At 39.2% G+C, this 19,030-nt stretch overlaps 1 protein-coding gene across 3 annotated transcripts in view; it reads right to left on the minus strand.

Annotated features, from left to right (window-relative positions):
- Window positions 1–18,380, minus strand: part of GRM5 (glutamate metabotropic receptor 5) — a 454,770-nt gene extending 436,390 nt beyond the window's left edge. The window contains exons 1-2 of one of the 3 annotated variants that reach the window (XM_033121038.1): window positions 18,025–18,380; window positions 478–1,336 (exon numbers count right to left, since the gene is read on the minus strand). In XM_033121038.1, coding sequence (XP_032976929.1) covers window positions 478–1,135 — 658 coding nt within the window. In that variant the 5' untranslated portion in view covers window positions 1,136–1,336; window positions 18,025–18,380. Of the gene's footprint in view, window positions 1–477; window positions 1,337–15,841; window positions 16,030–18,024 lie in introns of those variants that run through there. The other 2 variants (XM_033121039.1, XM_033121040.1) reach the window with 2 other exon arrangements.
- Between the last annotated feature and the right edge of the window lie 650 nt (window positions 18,381–19,030).

Genomic DNA, 19,030 nt, shown 5'->3' on the forward strand with positions numbered 1-19,030 from the left:
GAAAAATAGTTGAGTTGTAAGATTAAGCTCTTTGGTAATTTTCTATTTCAGTGTACCTGGGCCAGAACCGCTGACTTCACTGCTTATGTATGTTTATGTGTACCTCTCTTTATCTATCAGAAACAACAGGCAGTTGGAGTAACTTGAAAATGTTAAAAATGTGAGGTTCTCAACAAAGATCTAGAAAACTTAAAAATCTCTGGCATCATTATAGCAGCAGTACAAATAATGTAATACATAATTAAAAAAAAAAAAGAAATCCATTTTGCCAAATGATGGTCACATAAACACTCATATTAGCTTAAATCTATGTCACTCAAGACATATGTCATCCAGTCCCTTCTTTATGATAAAACAGGACAACTCAAAAGGTCCCAAATAATTAGGACTATTTTAGACATCCAAAACCCAAAATTTTAACTGGGAGGCTGTCGAGTGTATAATAAGACATACTCAATTGATGTAAAGGAAACATACCTTCTGTGTGCACAGCTGACACGTAGGTCCAGTTGTATCTCTTCACTATGTCCACCATGGCCCGTGCCTGCTGTGCATCTGAAGGTACAACCCTCATGAAATACTTGAACAGAGTTTTGTCGCTCAGATCCATGCTGGTTGCCGAGTATGCAATCTGAGGTATGTTGAAAAGCTGGAGCAAATTTTGGACCTGGATGGCCACAGAACTGGAGCCAGGTCCGATGACCCCTACTATGGGCTTCTTGGAACGGAAAGAAGAAGAGCCATCCACACAGCGCACCAAACCTTCTTCTTCTTCTGAAGAAATGAGGGAGTCCCTTATGAACTCGATGCTCTGTTCTAGGGCCACCGCCGAATGCCAACAGGAGTCCCTTATCTCACAGCCCAGTGTGATGTTGGGCAGGAGGGTGGGGTCTGAGTTGATCCTTTCCAGGGTGTGCAACATGGCCTCCACTCTCTGAATGCCATACTGTTCACGAACCGCACCACACTTCCTCTCATGAACTTTGTCCACAGTGGGTTGGTGGTGGACAGAAAAGAGAGCTCCAATAATGATGTCACCCGGCGTGTGAGCCACCACCCTCCTCTCACTGGACTGTGCACTCCCACGGACATCTTCTTTCAAAAGCAGGACTGAGAGGATCAACAGAAGAACCATTTTAGGAAAGGAGTTCAAGCTAATAAAGATGACATGGTGGGGGAAAGTTAGGCGAGTTCTGATAGACAGAATCAAACAATGTCCTACGTTGAGTGGAAAACCAAGGAATTAGCCAGGAATCTAGATGTGCTCTCTAAAAGACCACCATGTCACCAGATACCACTTAGTTAGATGCATCCACGTGATCATGATCTTCAAAACCTAGAAAAAAAGATAGCATAGCTAGTTAGCAACATGAGTGCAACTACTTTGGGAAGCTCTAACATTCTATGTTACAGGGGAAAGGAAGGGCTTCGATGATGTAGATAACCTGAAAAAAAAAAGGAATCCAATCTTTCTGATTATCATTTGTCTTTTTTGTGATTTTGTGATATGACAAAGAAGCTGACATAGCTTCTTGATCCTACTTTGCTTAGATTAACTTTTTTTTCATTTGTTCATTTGGAGTACACAAAAATCAAATCTTACGTGTGGTGTGCTGAACCATACTCTCACGTGGAGGTGAGAGAAAGCATCCTAAAAGCAAAACTATGCTTTGGTTTATGGGGAATATGCTCCCCAAAATATTAAACAATAGTGATTCCTGGGTGATTTTTTAGAAAGGTTTTTTCTTTCCAAATTTTCACCATTGAGCATGGATTAATTATCCAACTACAAAAATAAAGTTACGTTTTAAAAAGCCTACATACCCCTTTTACAAATGCAGTGTAAAGCAAGTTGAATAAGGTTCCCAATAAATAAGTGTATGTCTAGTTTCCATATAAGATAGAACAAAGACAAATGCAGTCATGCAGGTATTTCCAAGTTAAATGAACTAAGGAGGGAAGGAAGAGAGTTGGGATATTACAATGTAAAATGCCACCCAAATAGGCAGGAAGCATAGTGACATGGGCACCAATTTCTGGAGAAAAGAATATTCAGTTTCAAATTCTACTTCCTGCTATTAATAAATATTAGTAAATTGTTTAACCTCTCAGTACCAGAATTTCCTCATCTGAGAAATGAGGATAATATGTGCTAGGCTGCTTTTATGAGAATCAACATAAGATATCAACTATGCAAATGTTTTGTATATTGAATAGGGCTATACATATTCAAGACATGACCTTTTCTGTTATTAAATTTCCAAGGGCATTCTGTGGCTAGGTGATGAAGAACAGAAAATTCTCTGGCAACCCACTTGGTCCTCCAGAGTCTTCAAAGTAATTACAGAGTCTTGTAATAAAATTCACAGTAATCTGTCCTCTCATGCTGATCCAGGGGAAAAAAAAAAATCCACATCGGGGGAACTCAAAGAGCTGGAAGGATGAATGTTTGGAATTACCCTTCCAAGTAGAAACTTAGTATAGCTATGGTTATAGCCATTATTTCAGTTTAAACTCTTGGGAAGAAGGATTTTTTCCCCCAACTTGCCTACTGCAAATTCTAGCATAATTTGTAAAAGGGAACTGACAAATTAATGATTTGTGTTATTTAAAGGATTTTGTAAGAGACTTATTTGAATGTTTTCATATCTTCTAGCCAAGGATCTCAAATAGTTTTAAAGTGATTAACTCCCTAAGCACCCCCTTTCAAAAATAGGTGATGATTCTTCAGGAATTTAAGCAATCACAATGCTCCTCTAAGAACACTAATAGCTTTCAAAACTCCTCAAATCTGCAAAAATTCGAGTCCAGACACAAACTGAATATAACTTGAATCACATTTATAAACACTCTTACCATCATTTTCATCATTTCCTTCTATTGTTTCCTTTGACAACAGAGAAAGTCTCCCTCTGTATAGTGCCAAACACTACAACAACAACAACAACAACCTTCAAATAACTAGATGTTCCAGAATCATTAAGTATTTGGAAATATTTAGGGGGGAAATCAGTTTTGCATGGAAGTTGGCATTGTAGACAAGGGGGAAGGGAACAAGCACTGATGTTAATTCTCTCATTTGAAAATTAGCTGAATATTCTCAAGTGTTCCCTTCACTTTGCTTAGACCAACGACCTGGACCAATGCTTAGTCTCAAAATCATGTGAATTCTGCTGCAAACAAAAAGAAAAATCTGAAGTAAAAGAAATCATAATTAAATCCAGAGCATTAGTGAGCAAACTCAATAACAGAAGAGGTCTCATTTTTATTATGTGAGAGCATCAAAGTGATATGAGAGACTAGAAATGGCCCATCAAACTCATAAAACTAAAATATCAGTCAATTGTATTTTATTTGTTAGAGTTATTTTAGGCAAGCCCTATACATTGAGACATTTTATATATGCATATATATATATGCTTTTTGTTTCTTTATATACGTATATGTACATATATAAGATTAGACTAATAAAAATTAGAGTAATATTTATCGATAATGTATTTATTCTTATATATATACACATACTGAAATATTGTCTTCTTATTATAGCTAAATTATTTAACTCACTGAACAAATATCTATTAACTATTGAATGGGAGAGGCTGAAGTAACAAAGAAGTACAATGATGTATATTGATAATAACCATTATCTTTCATTGCACCAATTATGCACCAGGCATTTATTCTTTTACTTATTTAAATATATATACATATATCATTTCTATGCTATGATTGTATTCTGGGAATTAAGTACTCAAGAGAGAACAAGGTATACATGTTCCCTATACTCATGAGGCTGACAGATCAGCACTCTAAAGGTGACTTTAGCTGGAACCTGATGAATGCAAAAAAACAATAAAACGAAAGATAAAACAAAGTCAGTCAAGTGAAAAGTGTGGCTAGGGCATAAAGAATGGAAGGGACAGTGGTATAAGATAAGGTTGGAAAGGTATAAAAGGGTCAGACCATGTAGAATCTCATACGGGAGGGGTGGGGGGTGGGGGGGAGGGTGAGGGGATTGGAGGGCAATCGGTGACCATAGGATGGCCACGGGCTTGAAAATTAATCGGGGGAACGTAATTTGGTGGTTACCAGAAGGTAAAGGGGTTGGGGGGTGGGGGATGAGGGTGAGAGGGATCAAATGTATGGTAATGGAAGGGGAGCTGACTCTGGGTGGTGAACACACAATGTGATTTATGGATGATGTGATACAGAATTGCACACCTGAAATCTATGTAATTTTACTAACAATTGTCACCCCAATAAATTAAAAATAAATTAAAAAAAAAAGGGTCAGACCATGTAGAATCTCATAGCCTCTTAAAATTTAATTTGGATTGTACAATCTTAAATTTTAAGTGCAACAGAAAGACACTGAAAAAATATAAACAAATAATGGCACAATTCAATCTTAGAAAGATTGCTCTAGCTGCTCATTGTTCTGGATAATGGACTGGAGAAATCTAATTACGAGACATAGAATGATCTAGGTAAGGATGATTGTGGCATGTCTATCATTGGTGAAAGTAGATTTGGAGAGAAATAGACACAATCAGATATATTTTGCAAGTAGAATCAATTGGACTTACTGATGGACTGGATGTAGGTAGTAAGGTCGAGAGGAATCAGGATCTACTCCTAGGTTTCAAATCTAGAAATTAGTGTATTTCGGTAGCATTAAAAGAGATGGAATATACTGGTACAGAAACAGAGTGGGCAGAGGAAAACATAATTTTCTCTTGAACATGTTAAATTTGAGACGTTTTTGAATTATCCAGGTACGTGTGTCAAACAGGAAGGTGGATATGTAAGGCTGGACCTAGAGGACCATTTTGGATTAGAGATGTAAACTGAGGGTCACCAATGTATGAACTCTTTGGATGAATACAATCATTTGGAGACCAAGTATAAATAAAGAAATATTCTATGCACATCGTATATCTATGTCTGTGTGTAGGTGTGTCTCCATGTGTGGGGCATGTGGGTTTCAATAACCCTCATAACAATCTGAGATATAGGTGTCATTTTGTTATTTCTATTTTACAAATGATGTAATGGGCTTTGATAAGTTAAAAACTAGCCAATCACTTAGAAAGTGATGGAGCTGGAATTTTTGTCTATGACTAGTTATTCCTTAACATGATGTTTTTGTTATCCCTTGCTGCCTTACTGCCCCTTCCTTCAAGAGAGGTATTTCCAAAGTCCATGGAAAATGAGAGAGCCTACCGAAACACAGTTTGAACTTCCTAGGGATATAGGATCTTACAGGCATTTCCTTGAAAACTAGTGGGTGAAAACCATTCCAGTACAAGAGGTGATTCAGCACACAGATGGTACAAATATGTATGATTATCTAGTACAACTGTGCTTACATTGCCTTGGGATCACCCACTAGGTTATGGCCCACCAGATTATAACGCAATGACTGTTTCATAATCTGCACTGGATAAACACTGTGATTATATTTTATTGATATTAGCTATGAAGCTCAACTAACTAGAAAGTATATTTTGAAATAAATTATGACTTAGAAATTTGACAGAATTGTGCTACAACTCAGCTTATTATAAGGTTAAACAAGGCATTTTTATGGGCTCCCCAAATACAAGAAAGTAAGACAGCGTAAATCCCAAATAGACCAGTAGGGTATATATTATACTAGCTCTAGCAGCATCACTCATTTGTCCAATGAATATTTATCAAGTAACTGTTCTTTACCAAGCATTATTCTAGGCCATGGGGACCCAGTTATGGACTAAGTAGACATAATCGCATGCCCTCATAGGGCCTGCAATTTAAGAGGGGTTATCAGGCAATAAATAAGATAGGGAAGTAAAATGTGGTGTGCTATACAGTAACAAGGGCTAAAAAGAAACAGTAAGGCAGAAAAGAAAGCTATAAAGTGTCAGAGATCTAGGAAATTTTTAATAATGTAGCCAAGGAAATATAAACTGTAAAAGTACAATTGGGGTAAATACCTAAAAGAAGTCAGGGAATGAGTCATTCCCTTACATTCCAGGTAAAGGTAAAATCAAATGCAAAGTCCCTGAGGCAGATTGATGCTAAGTCCGTTGAGGAGCAGCAAGGAAGTGGCTAGTGTGACAGCAGTGAAGTAAAAATGGGGAGAAAGGAAGAAGTGAGCCTCGAGAGACAGGAGGATGATGTTGAGTCATTCTGGACTTTAAAAATACTTTGGCTTTAACATTATGTGGGAGTGATTTTCTGGAAGAGTTTTCAATAGCAGAGGGACACATATTGACCGACATTTCAAAAAGAACAAGGGTACAAAGGCAGAACCAAGAGAGCACTTAGGAAACTACGGCAATGATTCAGGAGGGAGAGATGCCAGTGGCTTGGATCAGGGCGATGGTATTGATATTGGTGGTGAGAACTGGTAGAATTCTGAATATTATCTTGAAGACGAGTGAAAGAGTTTGCTGTCAGACCTGACTTGAGATGTGAAGGAAAGAGAAGAAACAGTGAGGATGCTAAGTTTTGTAGCCTGAGCAAATAAAAGTCATGTCACATTAACTGAGGTGGAAAAACTGGAGGAGCAGATTTGGGTGGAGATAACAGAAATTCAGTTTTGGTATATCAATTTTTAGATGCATGTTAGAATGACAACATGGATGGATCTTGAGATTATAATGCTAAGCGAAATAAGTCAGACAGAAAAAGTCAAGGACCATATGATTTCACTGATATGTGGGATATAAAACTGAAAACAATAAAGGAGCAAGACAAACAAATGAAGAAACAAAAACCCATAGACACAGACAATAGTTTAGTGGTTACCAGAGGGTAAGGGAGACGGGGGTGGTAGATGAGGATAAACGGGATCAAATATATGGTGATGGAAGAACTGACTCTGGGTGGCGAACACATGATGTGATATATAGATAATGTATTACAGAATTGTACACTTGAAACTATGTAACTTTACTAATCATTGTTATCCCAATAAACTTTAATAAAAAAAGAAATTAAAAAATAGATATGTAATAATTAGCAACTGGGTGGAAGAGCCATCAGTATAAAGATTTTTTGTTTGTTTGTTTGTTTGTTTGTTTTTTGTATACTATGAACTGGATGAAATCACTTAGGAAGCGGAAATAGAAAACAAACCAGTTCTGAGACTAAATCCCACGGTAATTATTTCAATATTTAAATTCCCAGAGATAAGGAGAAATATTCGAAGGTGACTGAAAAATATTTTGAATAGAAACTTTCTCTGTGAAGTGTCAAGTGGGATGAAATGTGAAGTATTCATATTATAATAAGCAAAAATAAAAAGCGGGGATGGTTTTACTTTCACAAAAAATATATTATGAGTGTGTGTACATGCATACACAAACCCCAGAAACATACACACTGACATTAACAGGGTGTTCTCTGGGTGGTGGAAATATGCATAATTTTATATTTCTCCTTTTCCTTTATCTGTGTCTTCTAAATTTCTAAATTTGCAATCAAAGTATATTTATTATTTGTGATTTTTTTTTTTTAAAGTATGGAACTGAGAAATCTGCATTCTAAATTGCCTGTCTTTTTTGTGGCCTCATCTCCTCTCAATTGGTCCTTGCTTGGGAGTCTGTTAGTTAAGTTAAACCTGTGTCTCCTCTGGGTGTCTACACCTTTTTTCACCAATGGTGTTGTTCAGGCTGCTTCTGATCCCCGATATGCTTTTATTTCAAAGGCCTTTATGGCAGTTTTTAAAAGCATGGGCTTGGAGTCAATTGGATGGGTTTGAATCTTGGGACTGCCATTTGTTAGCTGTGTTTCCTTGGTCACTTAGCATCTGTGAACTTAACTGGAATGAGAATAGTACCTACCGTAAAGAGTTTCAATGATGATTAAGTGAGATAATATTTTTAAATAGACTCTCTATAACATATTCCCAGCTCCCTCAACTTGCAGCATTTTCTCTGTTCTCTGTACTCACATGGTATTTTATCCATACTTTCTTATGATATTTATTACTAAGCTAAAATTATAGCTATTTAGTCAATATTTTGCCTTCCAACAGACTTCAAAACCCTTAAAGGTGATATTTGTGCCATACATGGCACCTGGTAAAATCTTTGCACAAAATAGATGTTCAATAAATTCTGCTAAATGAACTAATAAAGTAAATTGCTTACGCTTGGCTTCTGCTAAAAAACTGACTGAGGTTCTAAGATAGTACCCCTGCCCTATCATGGGAAATTGCAACATGAATAACAAAACTCCCTCTGTCCAATTTGTCCAGGTAGCAAAGGACCTCCAAAAGAAAAGCAGGAGCAGATAATCATCCCCACAAAGGGAGGAGAAGCCTTTATTGTTCCCCACGGCTTTCCATCCTATTAAGGGAAAGATCATCATAGAACTAGAGGGAGGCCTGTAGATGATTCCGTTTAACTGAACTCCACAGGGATAAAAGGAGTTTTAGCAGGCCTGGACCAGCACCCAGCAATAGTGACCCCAAAACCCAGGTTTCATCACATGCTACAACTTAGCATCTGCTCTTCTATGATCTACAAAGCATAGACTCTTTTATACAGATTGGTTTTATTTCAATGGAATATTATGATGAAATCTCTCATAATATATTTTAATTCTTCTCTATATAATGTATTGTAAAGATTTTTTTTCCCATATGAGTTCATTTGGATGATGATGGTAACAACAACAATTAACATAAACAGAGAACTTACCATGTGTAAAGCCCTATGCTTAGTCATGACTATGAAATGTATTTAATTATCATTAAAAAGCTATAGGATAAATAATGTTATGCATATTTTACAGATGGAAGAGCTGAGACTCAGAGAGAGAGAATGGTTTGGCTGAGATTCCAAAGTAAGTGAGTAGCAGAGCCAAGATTCACACTTAGAAAAATCTATTTCTTTTACTCAATTGCATAGTATTCAATTACATGAGTACACCAAAATTTATTTAATTATCCACAATTGTTAGGTATTCAGATTTATTATCGGTTTTCTTACCATTGGAAATAATGTTGCACTTTACTTATTTTTTGAAAGTATTTCTATATGACAAATGCATAATATTGCTGGCATAAATGTTTCCACATTTTATAATCTATCAATTTAGATTTTAAAAAATGGCACTAATTTTACTCTCAGTCTGATCTCCTTAACCTCATCAATTCTGGGTACCACACAACATCCTTTCCATGAGGACCTGTTCTCTCTTGTTTCTATACAAGTTCATGGGTGAGGCTCTTTCTCCTTAGCTATCTCACTATGAACTTCATTCATTCATTTAACAAGTTTCTGGTAGGAAAAAAGAGGTGGGATAATAATACCATATTACTTTATTTTCAGTGTACATAGTCTTTTTCCATTATGAATCCCATTTCAACCTAGAACAAAATTACTACTAAGAAAGTCTGATTATCCCCATTTCATATACCAGGAAACAGAGTCTCCAAAAGAATAAATTATGTGCATTAGGTTATTGCTCTGAGGTGCTAGTGGTTATATGTTGGTAGCAAAAAAGCAGGTGCTTGCTATAGATAACTGGCAGGAATTAACTAACACAATGACTGGAAAAAAGCCTTCGAGTGTTATCTATCTATACCTTAATAATATGGAGAACTTTAATTGAATCAAAATTGGCAAATGATGAGAGTTTATATAAATAGTGCAACTTATATATTAGTTAATGGTTCTATTTTCAAAAGTACTAGGCTGTTTATTCAAATATTTCTGGGTTTATAGCACAACAAAATTAATCATTACCCCATGATAGAAAATCATTGACATATATTCAATATGCCTAAAAGTATTTTGTCTCAGGTAATCATACAACCTCATACCGTATACTAAATGAGTATGAAGAAAAAAGTATTGCTGGGCAGAATTTTCCATACGTTACAACTTACGTTGTAACCAGATTCAAAGCTCACATTGTCTTTTATTTTCAACAGTCTTCTCAGATGATGACCATCTTTCTGGCACAGATGTCTCTTATATAACTTAATCCCCACACAAGCAAATCACACAGCTCAGGACATCAACACTAAAATGATTCCTTCTGCCTGAGAAATAGCCTCCTCATAAAGAGGGGTGTCAATATTGCATATGCCATAAATACCTTTGATATATTTTCCTGTAAACAAGTGTATCCCATAGATAAGAGACATTCAGACATATAACGAAATTGAGAGCTTTGTAATGTAAGGAAGGCTCCATTGTTGTAGCTATCTCAAGCACACATCTGTGGTCTTGTAAACATCAGAAAGTCCAGCACCCCCTCTGTTTCATACAGGACAAAAAATGTGCCATATTTTCATTGAAACCCCCTTAAAACAAAATGGGCCATAAATAATATTGTACGAAAATCTGTAATTCTATGCATTGATTAAAAGGTGCTGTAGAATAAAGCTCCCTAAATGATGGTAAATCCTTAAAAACACTAGTTTAGTAGTTCATGAAGACCTGAAACAGCCTTCTACAGTAAAGCAATAGAAATGATGTAATCCACTGTTCACTAGTCTCAATTTAACTATCAAGCAGGGATTGTAGCCTTTTCCCCACTTTGCTGCTTTCATCTGCTCTCTTATTATTTATGGCGTACCTCTAAAGACTGTAAAGCATTATTGTGCATATTTATATTAACTATCATCAGGTGCTTGAAAATGTTGTTTTGCACTTCTAACTCGACCTCTAGTTACTTATTAAGCTTACTTTGTGCTAAATAATGTACTGTATAAGCATTATTTTAATGTAAGTCTCACAACGACCCTGTGAGGTAGATACGATTACTACTTACATGAAATAGCTCTAGAAACTGAGCTTTAGAGGTAAAGAATGTTGCCAGAAGTTTCATATCTATAATAAATGGTGGAGTCAGGACACGAACCCAACTCTCTTGGCTCCAAAACATACACTCAACATAATCAGATAATAATGTCTCCCGTAGGACCAAATGGGTTATTTGGTTAAACTTTATGTATTGATTAGGAAACACTCTGGAGACTCTGCTTTCCATCCAGTTCTTATGAAATACTAATCAGCTACATTTAGAAGCCATACAAACAAACCAAATAAATATAGGTAACTCTGTTTCCTAGAATCATTTAGATCAGGATTATTGGGGTCGGGGGGAGGGCTGTTGTGCCTTGCATTATAGGCCCGTTAGCAGCATACCCCGTCTCCAGATACAAACAGCACATATCACCTCTACTTCTGATGAATAATCATGTCCCCAGACTGTCAAATGTCCCCTGCAGGTCAAAGTCATCCCTACTAGAAAACCGCTGATATACATGAAACTCATCCCGGCAAGATCTACGTAATCACGAAAAAAAGAACACAACTAAGAGCCAATCATTTGGATATGTCAGTCCCCCAAAGCCTTTTCATAAAATATCCTAACAACACTAAGGAAAATCGTTTGGAATAGGCTTGTCATATTCCTCCTTTAGTTTGTAACTTGTTTCTGGCTGTATTATCTTGTTTTGAAGTTTGTCATTTCAACTGGAGAAATACAGATTAAACTGAGAGTGTGCAGGATGATATTGCCTTACATTAAATAAGCATAGTTCTGAGTATCCACAAATTAAAATAAATGAATATGGGAAGAGTACCCTATGATATACTTCACTATTCCAAAGCCTACTTTGAATATGAAATGCTAAGTTTCTTATACTTTTAACAAGATAAAGAACAATTTTATATCGTAATTAATACTTTAGTTTTTCAAAGTATCACTTTTCTTTCTTAAAAAGTAATATAACATTATATATTTATTTTTCTTCTGGGTCTTTAAAGGGTTGTACTACATTACCATGTATTAAGGCAAAGTGATTTTTAAGAATATTTTCCCATTATTCCTCTGCAAATATTATGAATGTAAATAGGCTACATTATTATTGCAATACCCACTAATGCCATTATTATTATGAGCTTTTAATTTTCCTCAGAATGTTTATGCTCAAAAGTTTACAGTCAGTAGCCTATAACCAGAGTTATTGTGAAAACTAATAATTAGGGAATAATTCTTAGGTCTGGTGTCTTTATCACACAAACAGAATTATATCTAGTAATACATAAAATACATTTTCTGCATCTAAGTCTTTCCTTTAAGTTTCCTGAATAGTTTGACTAGAATAAGATATTTGAGAAAGCAATTATGTACCAACATAGGGTTGTTGAGAAGATTAAAATTAAATACTATGGAAAACCTAAGAAGCATTTGATATTCAAAGGCCTGGATGGAATCAATAGCCGTAACTAGCATTTCTATACTGTCCACTGTGGGTCTGGCACTTTACTGATACGTGTGCAATTAATTCATCAAAATCACTCATTGAGGCTTGTTACAACCTGTTCCCCATCTTAAAAGTGAGGAAACAGAGGCAGAGGGATGTTAAGTAACTTGCCTAGAGTCACATAACTAAGATTCAAACTTAGGCAATCTTCTGCAAGGGTCTGCACTCCCAACCATACCACAACTCACTGGACAGCACAATGAGACAATTCCATGATACTCACACACAACATACATTAAAGTTACTAATGGAATGGAATCGGATAACTTTGCTTGATTTTCAAAAAATCACACACACACACACACACACACACACACACACAGTGTCATTTGCCAAAAAAGTATACACATTTTAAAAAAGGAAAACTGTATCAAAATTGTAATACTCAATATATACTGATAACAAAAGATGAATACAAATCACATTTGACTTCTGCAATTACAGGAGGTGCTCAAAGTGGTTACCATCAGCGTCCAGACACTTCTGATTACAGCAAACTACTGTCTGAGCATAAATAACATCTCTTAAAACGTGTATACATTTTTTTGGCACCCCCAGTATGTGTGTGTGTGTGTGTGTGTTTTCATTTCTTTGTTATGTGTCATAGGAAGGGGGGGAAACTTTGTTTGAAAATAGAAAAGTAAGAATAAATATTGCCTCGTATGATTGTTATGAGGATTAAATAATATATCTAATGCTTGGCATGGTGCCTGATGTGCTCAATAAATGGTAGTTATTAGAACAGCGATGAGCCTGTACCAAGCCTTTTACTTTGTTCCCCTTCTGACGAAAGGTACATATAATTGAAACAAGACTGGAACCAGTAAAATCTAGATTTTTTTTCTCTTCTCTGTGAATTTAAAGGAAATGAAAGCAAGCCTATAGCATAATGTATTTTAGAACTACATTTTAACCAACTGAGATAGAGGAATGTCAACAAGACCTTGTCTCATTTACAAATAGTTGAAAATTCAAAATCAATTTTTACATTGTTTTCTTCGGTTGTGCAAGCACATTATAAACTAAAAAATATTCTTTTGGTGCTCCTATCTTCTTATGTTCTACTGAAACATTAATGAAATGATAACTAAATGATGCCTCAGGAATAGGATTAATATCTTTCCGAATATTAAAAATAACACCTATTTCTAAATAATAGGATGTTCCTGCTTTGTAGTAATATACCTTCAGTGTACCTAAACTCCAAGCAGACTAATTAGCTTTAGCATACATTAACATGTATCAAGACATATCTATTCATAAAATAGAAGTAGTTTGTACTCTATAAACTTTATATCTATTAAAATAATATAACAAAAAGTACAAGGAGGAAAACTTAGATGTGTCTCTTCTTCCAATAAAGATAGAAAGCCTGGAAGAAAATGGTGGACCAAAAAAAGTACAATATTTTTGATGATTAACTTTATCTCATATGTTTTTACCTGCAATTTCACCTATCCTTTATTGGCATTTAATTTAATTTCTCTATCTAAAATTCTCTGACAATTCCATAAAATAAAGACTCCTATAAAATCTTCACTGTGTTTTGAAAAAAAAAAAGAAAATTAGAATTATTAAAATCCTTCAGTCATGAAAGTATGTTTGAAACAAACTGTTGAATCAGGAAACATAACAATGTCAATAATCAGAGTAAAAACTGAAATTTGTATACAGTTACTGAAATATTCCCAACGTCTGTATATTTTGTGCTGGTTGGACATAGTATCTATGAGTGAATTTTTCCATTTTCTCCTTGATGTTTGTCAACACGTCAATAATGTGTACTATGAAGTGATGATAGAGGCCTGTGTCTACCTCTGCAAGTAAAGTGAAGAACTGGGGAAATGCTAGGATTAGTCAAATCCCACCACCCGCTTCTTCAAACAACCTCAATATGCCCTTTAATAAATGAACACTGAAGAGTTCCATTTCTCTTTGAGCATTGCCGACTTCCCAAATATCACCACGTGATAGCAGAAACCTGGGGACGGGGCAATGAAAATAGCTAGATTGTATATTTTGTCAAATAGAGTGTAAATGACTAGAAAATGTTTTTTTCTCTTAAAAGAAGCAGTTACACCGAAAGTATTCTATCCACATTCTTCTCCTAAGAAACCTTGAAGGATCTGTCCGGAGTGCTGAAAAGGTTTCCACTGGAGAAGGCTGGAGACTTTGTAGGACATGCATTAACCTGATGAGTTCAGGATTTTCAAGTCCCCAACTAAAGATCCCTTGAAACAGAAATCAACATCCACAGAGGACAGAAAGAGTCACAACTGATTCTTAAATGTGTAAGTATGTGGCTATAAGAGAGAAATTCAGGGAGAAAATTCCCTGTGCTCCATGAGGGGAACGAGGAGCACACAGCACCCCTAACAAGAGGTGGCATGCCTGGACACTGCAATACTCAAAAGACTGCCTAGAATGCTGTATAACTAGGAGGATTCCACAGAAAACCTCGACTCATGCCCACTTGGGGAAGGGGCTGCGCCTAGTACATGGCAATGCTCCCTTGGCTGCCTCAAATGGCCAGCAGCCAGCATTAAGAATACAGATTCGCTCTAGCTCAGTCTCTAGGGACTCAGAACAATAAAACCACATGTGGGGAATGAAGAAGAAGGTGGAAGGGAGACTCTGCCTTCCCACTGGACTGTGTCAATTTCTTAGCGGGATGTAAAATGCTGAGAATCTATCTGCCTGGCTGCTCAAGCTTACAGTTCAGCTGAGGCTGTACCAAGATTGTGCCTAAATAAGCACAAGTGCTCCTTAACCTTGCCTCAATTTCCCTTCCCCACAGCACCTGCTCTGGAGGGAAATGGGAGCAGTGGGAAATTCCAGCACCGGTTCCAAGAACCCCCAGGTAGACTTTTCAAGTACATTGGTGAGGTTCCAAGTGCAGGTTAGGCTCTGGTCACCGGCTAGCTCGCGGGCCTGCCCTGGGTTCTTTCCCCAAGTCACTGTTTCCTGGGCTCCCTCCTCACCATGCTGCTCATGGTGCCGCTCCGGGGAAACTAGCAGGCTTTGTGTTAGAAGGGGAAGAAAGAAAGAGCGGGAGGGCGCAGACTGAGGTTTAGAAAGAGGCAAGCTAGCCTGTTTGAAAGAGCTGTGCTTTCAGCACCACCCGCTGTCCCCCTCTTCCTGTAGCAAGAGCTCGGGTCGCTGCAGCTAACCGAGCTATTGGGAAGCAACTCTCCTTCCTTTCCCTCTCTACCTGTTCTTCTCTCAATTCTGAGCCCTCGGGTGGTTTGGGGAAGCACAGTCTGCATTCTAAACACACGTACCTGGCTTTAGGGAGCGGGAACTCAGATCTGAAGGCATGCAGAGTCCCTTTCTCAACCTTGGCAGCTGTTCCTTCCTTTACCCATTGCTCTCGCTTTTACTCCCAACAGGTTTAATTAAGGCCACCAGCAAATGGAGCAGACTTCAATCTGGAGGTTCTGTCCACCCCCTGCTCCACCCTCATCCCCCTCCCCAAACCAAACTGTGAGCTACCCAGCAAGTTGAGAGCTCCTACATCCTTCCCAGCCAGGGACACTTAGGCACACAGACGCTTAGCAAGCTTACCCCCCTGTTGGCCGCGCAGCAGGCAGTGAGACACGGTCTAGCTAGCCCCCCTTAAAGTTGGGCTGTGTGGATCAGCTGGGCAGAGCCGGCCTCTCCAGTCCTGGGCTACCCCCCAAAGATGATCTTAAGCTCATCTCCTGCTCTCAGTGCTCGAAGAACAGCAGAGCTGAGGGCGGCTTGTGCAGCAATCTCCCTGCTACTGAGAAAGGGGAGAAGGGGGGAAGGGGAGAGTGCGGAGGCGGGAGGGGTGGTAGTTTGTATTTATAGAGAACAGAGTTCTCAGCGCAACTTTTTGGTGCCACCAAGTGGCACAGTGAGTTGCTTTAGGAACACAGACTTTGGGTCAATCTGGATAGGTAAACCAGCTCCAAGGCCAGATGCTCATATGGTGGGGGACTGCAGGAAGCACCCCTAGGACTTCAGTTTTCCTATGTGCACCTTCATATCTCAGCACCTGGAAAGGAGATCCCTAAGTTCTAAGAATGAGCTTGTATTGAGGGAGAAGTGATACCTGTGCCTTCTTCAGACAAGTGGCAGAGATGTCAAGGACACTGGACAGATGCCAGTTGCCTCCTAGGAATCTAGGAACCCTAGTCTCAGGAAGGATATCCATTTCCTTCTCCCTCCAACCCCTCTGCCCAGATTACAGTATTCTCAGATCTCACTCTAAAACCTTCTTCCTGCCATACTGAGTGCCCAACCTTTAAAATGGGATGCCATTCATTGTGTGTGTGTGTGTGTGTGTGTGTGTGTGTGTTAGAATCAATTCCAGATTATTTCCCAAATGCTCAAATTGAAAGAACTTCATAGCTTGCGACCAATTCTCCTATAATTGCTACCTTAAAAAAAGCATGTGACTTTAGTCTCCGCGGACCTGAACCTCTCCAAATGGCACTCAGCACTCCGGCTCCCATGGCTATAGCCTGCGTTTCTGATTGTCCTGTTGCCCGTTTCTACAGACCTCTCCGCATGCATTACAACAACAGGACAGCCAGGAGCCTGCAAATGCCTTTGCTACTTTGAGGAAAAATGCCCTGAAGCTTCCTTTTTCTGGATTTTCTGGGTGCTCTTCCGTCCTTGTATGCAGATACGCAAACCCATACAATCATAGACACTATTGCATGGGACCTTAGTGTCCCAAAACACAGAAGAACCTCTACATTTTTCACATGGAGAAACACAGAGGTTAAGGAACTCTTTCAAGGTCACACGTTTCCCTAGAGACCAACTCAGGGGCTACTCAGGGTGGAACTGAATGAACACAGTGATGCCACGCCTGACTTCCAGGCTCCTGCTCCTTTTACCTCCCCACACAGCCCATTCAGTCCCATTCAGTTCCCTTCTCTTCCCTCTCTCTCCTCACAGCCCTTACTCTAACCTCATCCTTTGCCAAAGTTCCATAAAGGAACCGAAAGATGTCTTCCTAGCCCCAGTGGGAGGACATGAACTTGAGCTTATAGGTCCAGAGTGGCATGTGTAACCCCTTAAAATGGCCCCCTGTTCTAGAAAACCTCTCCTTCCTGTTCGTGTAGTCATGGAAGTGTCATATTAGAAATGGAACACTGGCATTCATACCCAACACGGTCCCTTCTTTTGCTGCCTCTTTTTCGGGTGAAGCAACAGCAGAGGCTTTTATAGCTCCCCAAACACCTAATGACCTCGAATAGAGAGAAGCCCTCTCCCTACATAAATGCACCCCTTGTGCACATGCCTGGATGAGAGAGAGAGAGAGAGAGAGAGAGAGAGAGAGAGAGAGAGAGAGAGAGAGAGAGAGGTGCAAACACCTCCTTTGGCTCAGATCTCTGATTTTTTTTTTAGTTCGTTTTCTATGGAAACGAGCCCACTTAAATCCCTCACTTATGCAAGTAAAAGCAAAATCATCTTCATAAACCTTTCATTGGAGCAATGCCGTTGTAGCCTGGTCTTCTGACTAGAAATTCATGTCTGATTCACACAGCACATGTCCTTGCAGGGTGACTTTTCTAAACTTGCAGGACCTCGCAGCGTCCCTGGCTCCACCAGTTCTCCACCTGCCCACCACCTGCCCTCCTGGGTCCCTTCGCTCAAGCTCCCGCCCCTTGCCTGAATGCTGTCCAGCCTTGTGCTGGGGGAGGGGCTCCGGCCGTATCCCTACATGCGTGTTGATTCTAGAGCTGAAAGAAAGAAAAACGCGCCGTGCTTACCAGGTGCGCGCCCTGAGCCGGGCGCCCCCAGCCAGCCGCTCCTCGCGGGCTTCCTGCGCTCCTTTAGCGGCCTTGGCTGCGGCGGGAGCGCTAGCGGTGGCGATGGAGGCAGCGGTAGCAGCGGGCGGAGCGGCTCCGGGCCCGCGGCGGTGGCGCTCGCTCTCCCGCGCCAGCGCTGGGAGCACGTGCCGCACTCTGGCAGCCGCAGCTGGAAGCGCAGCGCCTACTCCTGCAGCGCGCGGCGGGGGGCGGTCGGCCCTCCAGGGTACCGACTCGGTGGGTGACAAGTGTCCTGAAGCTTCATAGTCTCGGCGTGCTGAAGAGGGTAGCCTCAGGTTCCCTCTGCAGCTCCTCAGCTTCCCTCCTGGAGCCGCCGAAAGAGAAGAGCTGTGTGGGGAGGCGTGGGTGGTATGTCACTCAGAGCAGCTGGGGGAGCAGGTAGATGATAAGCCTCTCTCTGCCGATGGCACTTAAGTGATTGGGAAAAGGGGCGTCACTGCTGGAGGGTAGGGAGAACCAGGAAGTCAGGGAACCCCAAAATGATTCAGAGGTGTGAGTGGTTAGAAAGAACGGTCTCTTTAATGGTACGACTTATTAATAATGCCATTTTGCATGTCTGCCCTTCTTACAAATGATTCTTTCTACATCCATTAAAATTTCTTCCTTCAAAGCAGTTAAATATCTTTTACTTCCTCAGATGACTTTGCTTCCCTTCCCCCATCATCCCTATAACTCACCAAGACTGTAAAAAAAAATGCTGAGGTTATCTTTCAATTCCCAAAGCACTTAATTTCTGCTTCTGCAAAAGAGATTGGTGTAAATTAATTGCATGACTTAATTTAAAGAAAAGAAAGACATTGTAGTGATATGATAATTCCCACTATATTTCCTTAGCTGAATTTTGGGAGCCAAATATTGCAGCAATTGGATGAAATATTAAAAATGAAGACACTGAAGTCGAGGGGGTTGGTCCTGATACATAAACTACTAATGTACCTTTCCCACC

Source organism: Rhinolophus ferrumequinum, chromosome 11, assembly GCF_004115265.2.
Source record: "Rhinolophus ferrumequinum isolate MPI-CBG mRhiFer1 chromosome 11, mRhiFer1_v1.p, whole genome shotgun sequence".
Lineage (NCBI taxonomy): Eukaryota > Metazoa > Chordata > Mammalia > Chiroptera > Rhinolophidae > Rhinolophus > Rhinolophus ferrumequinum.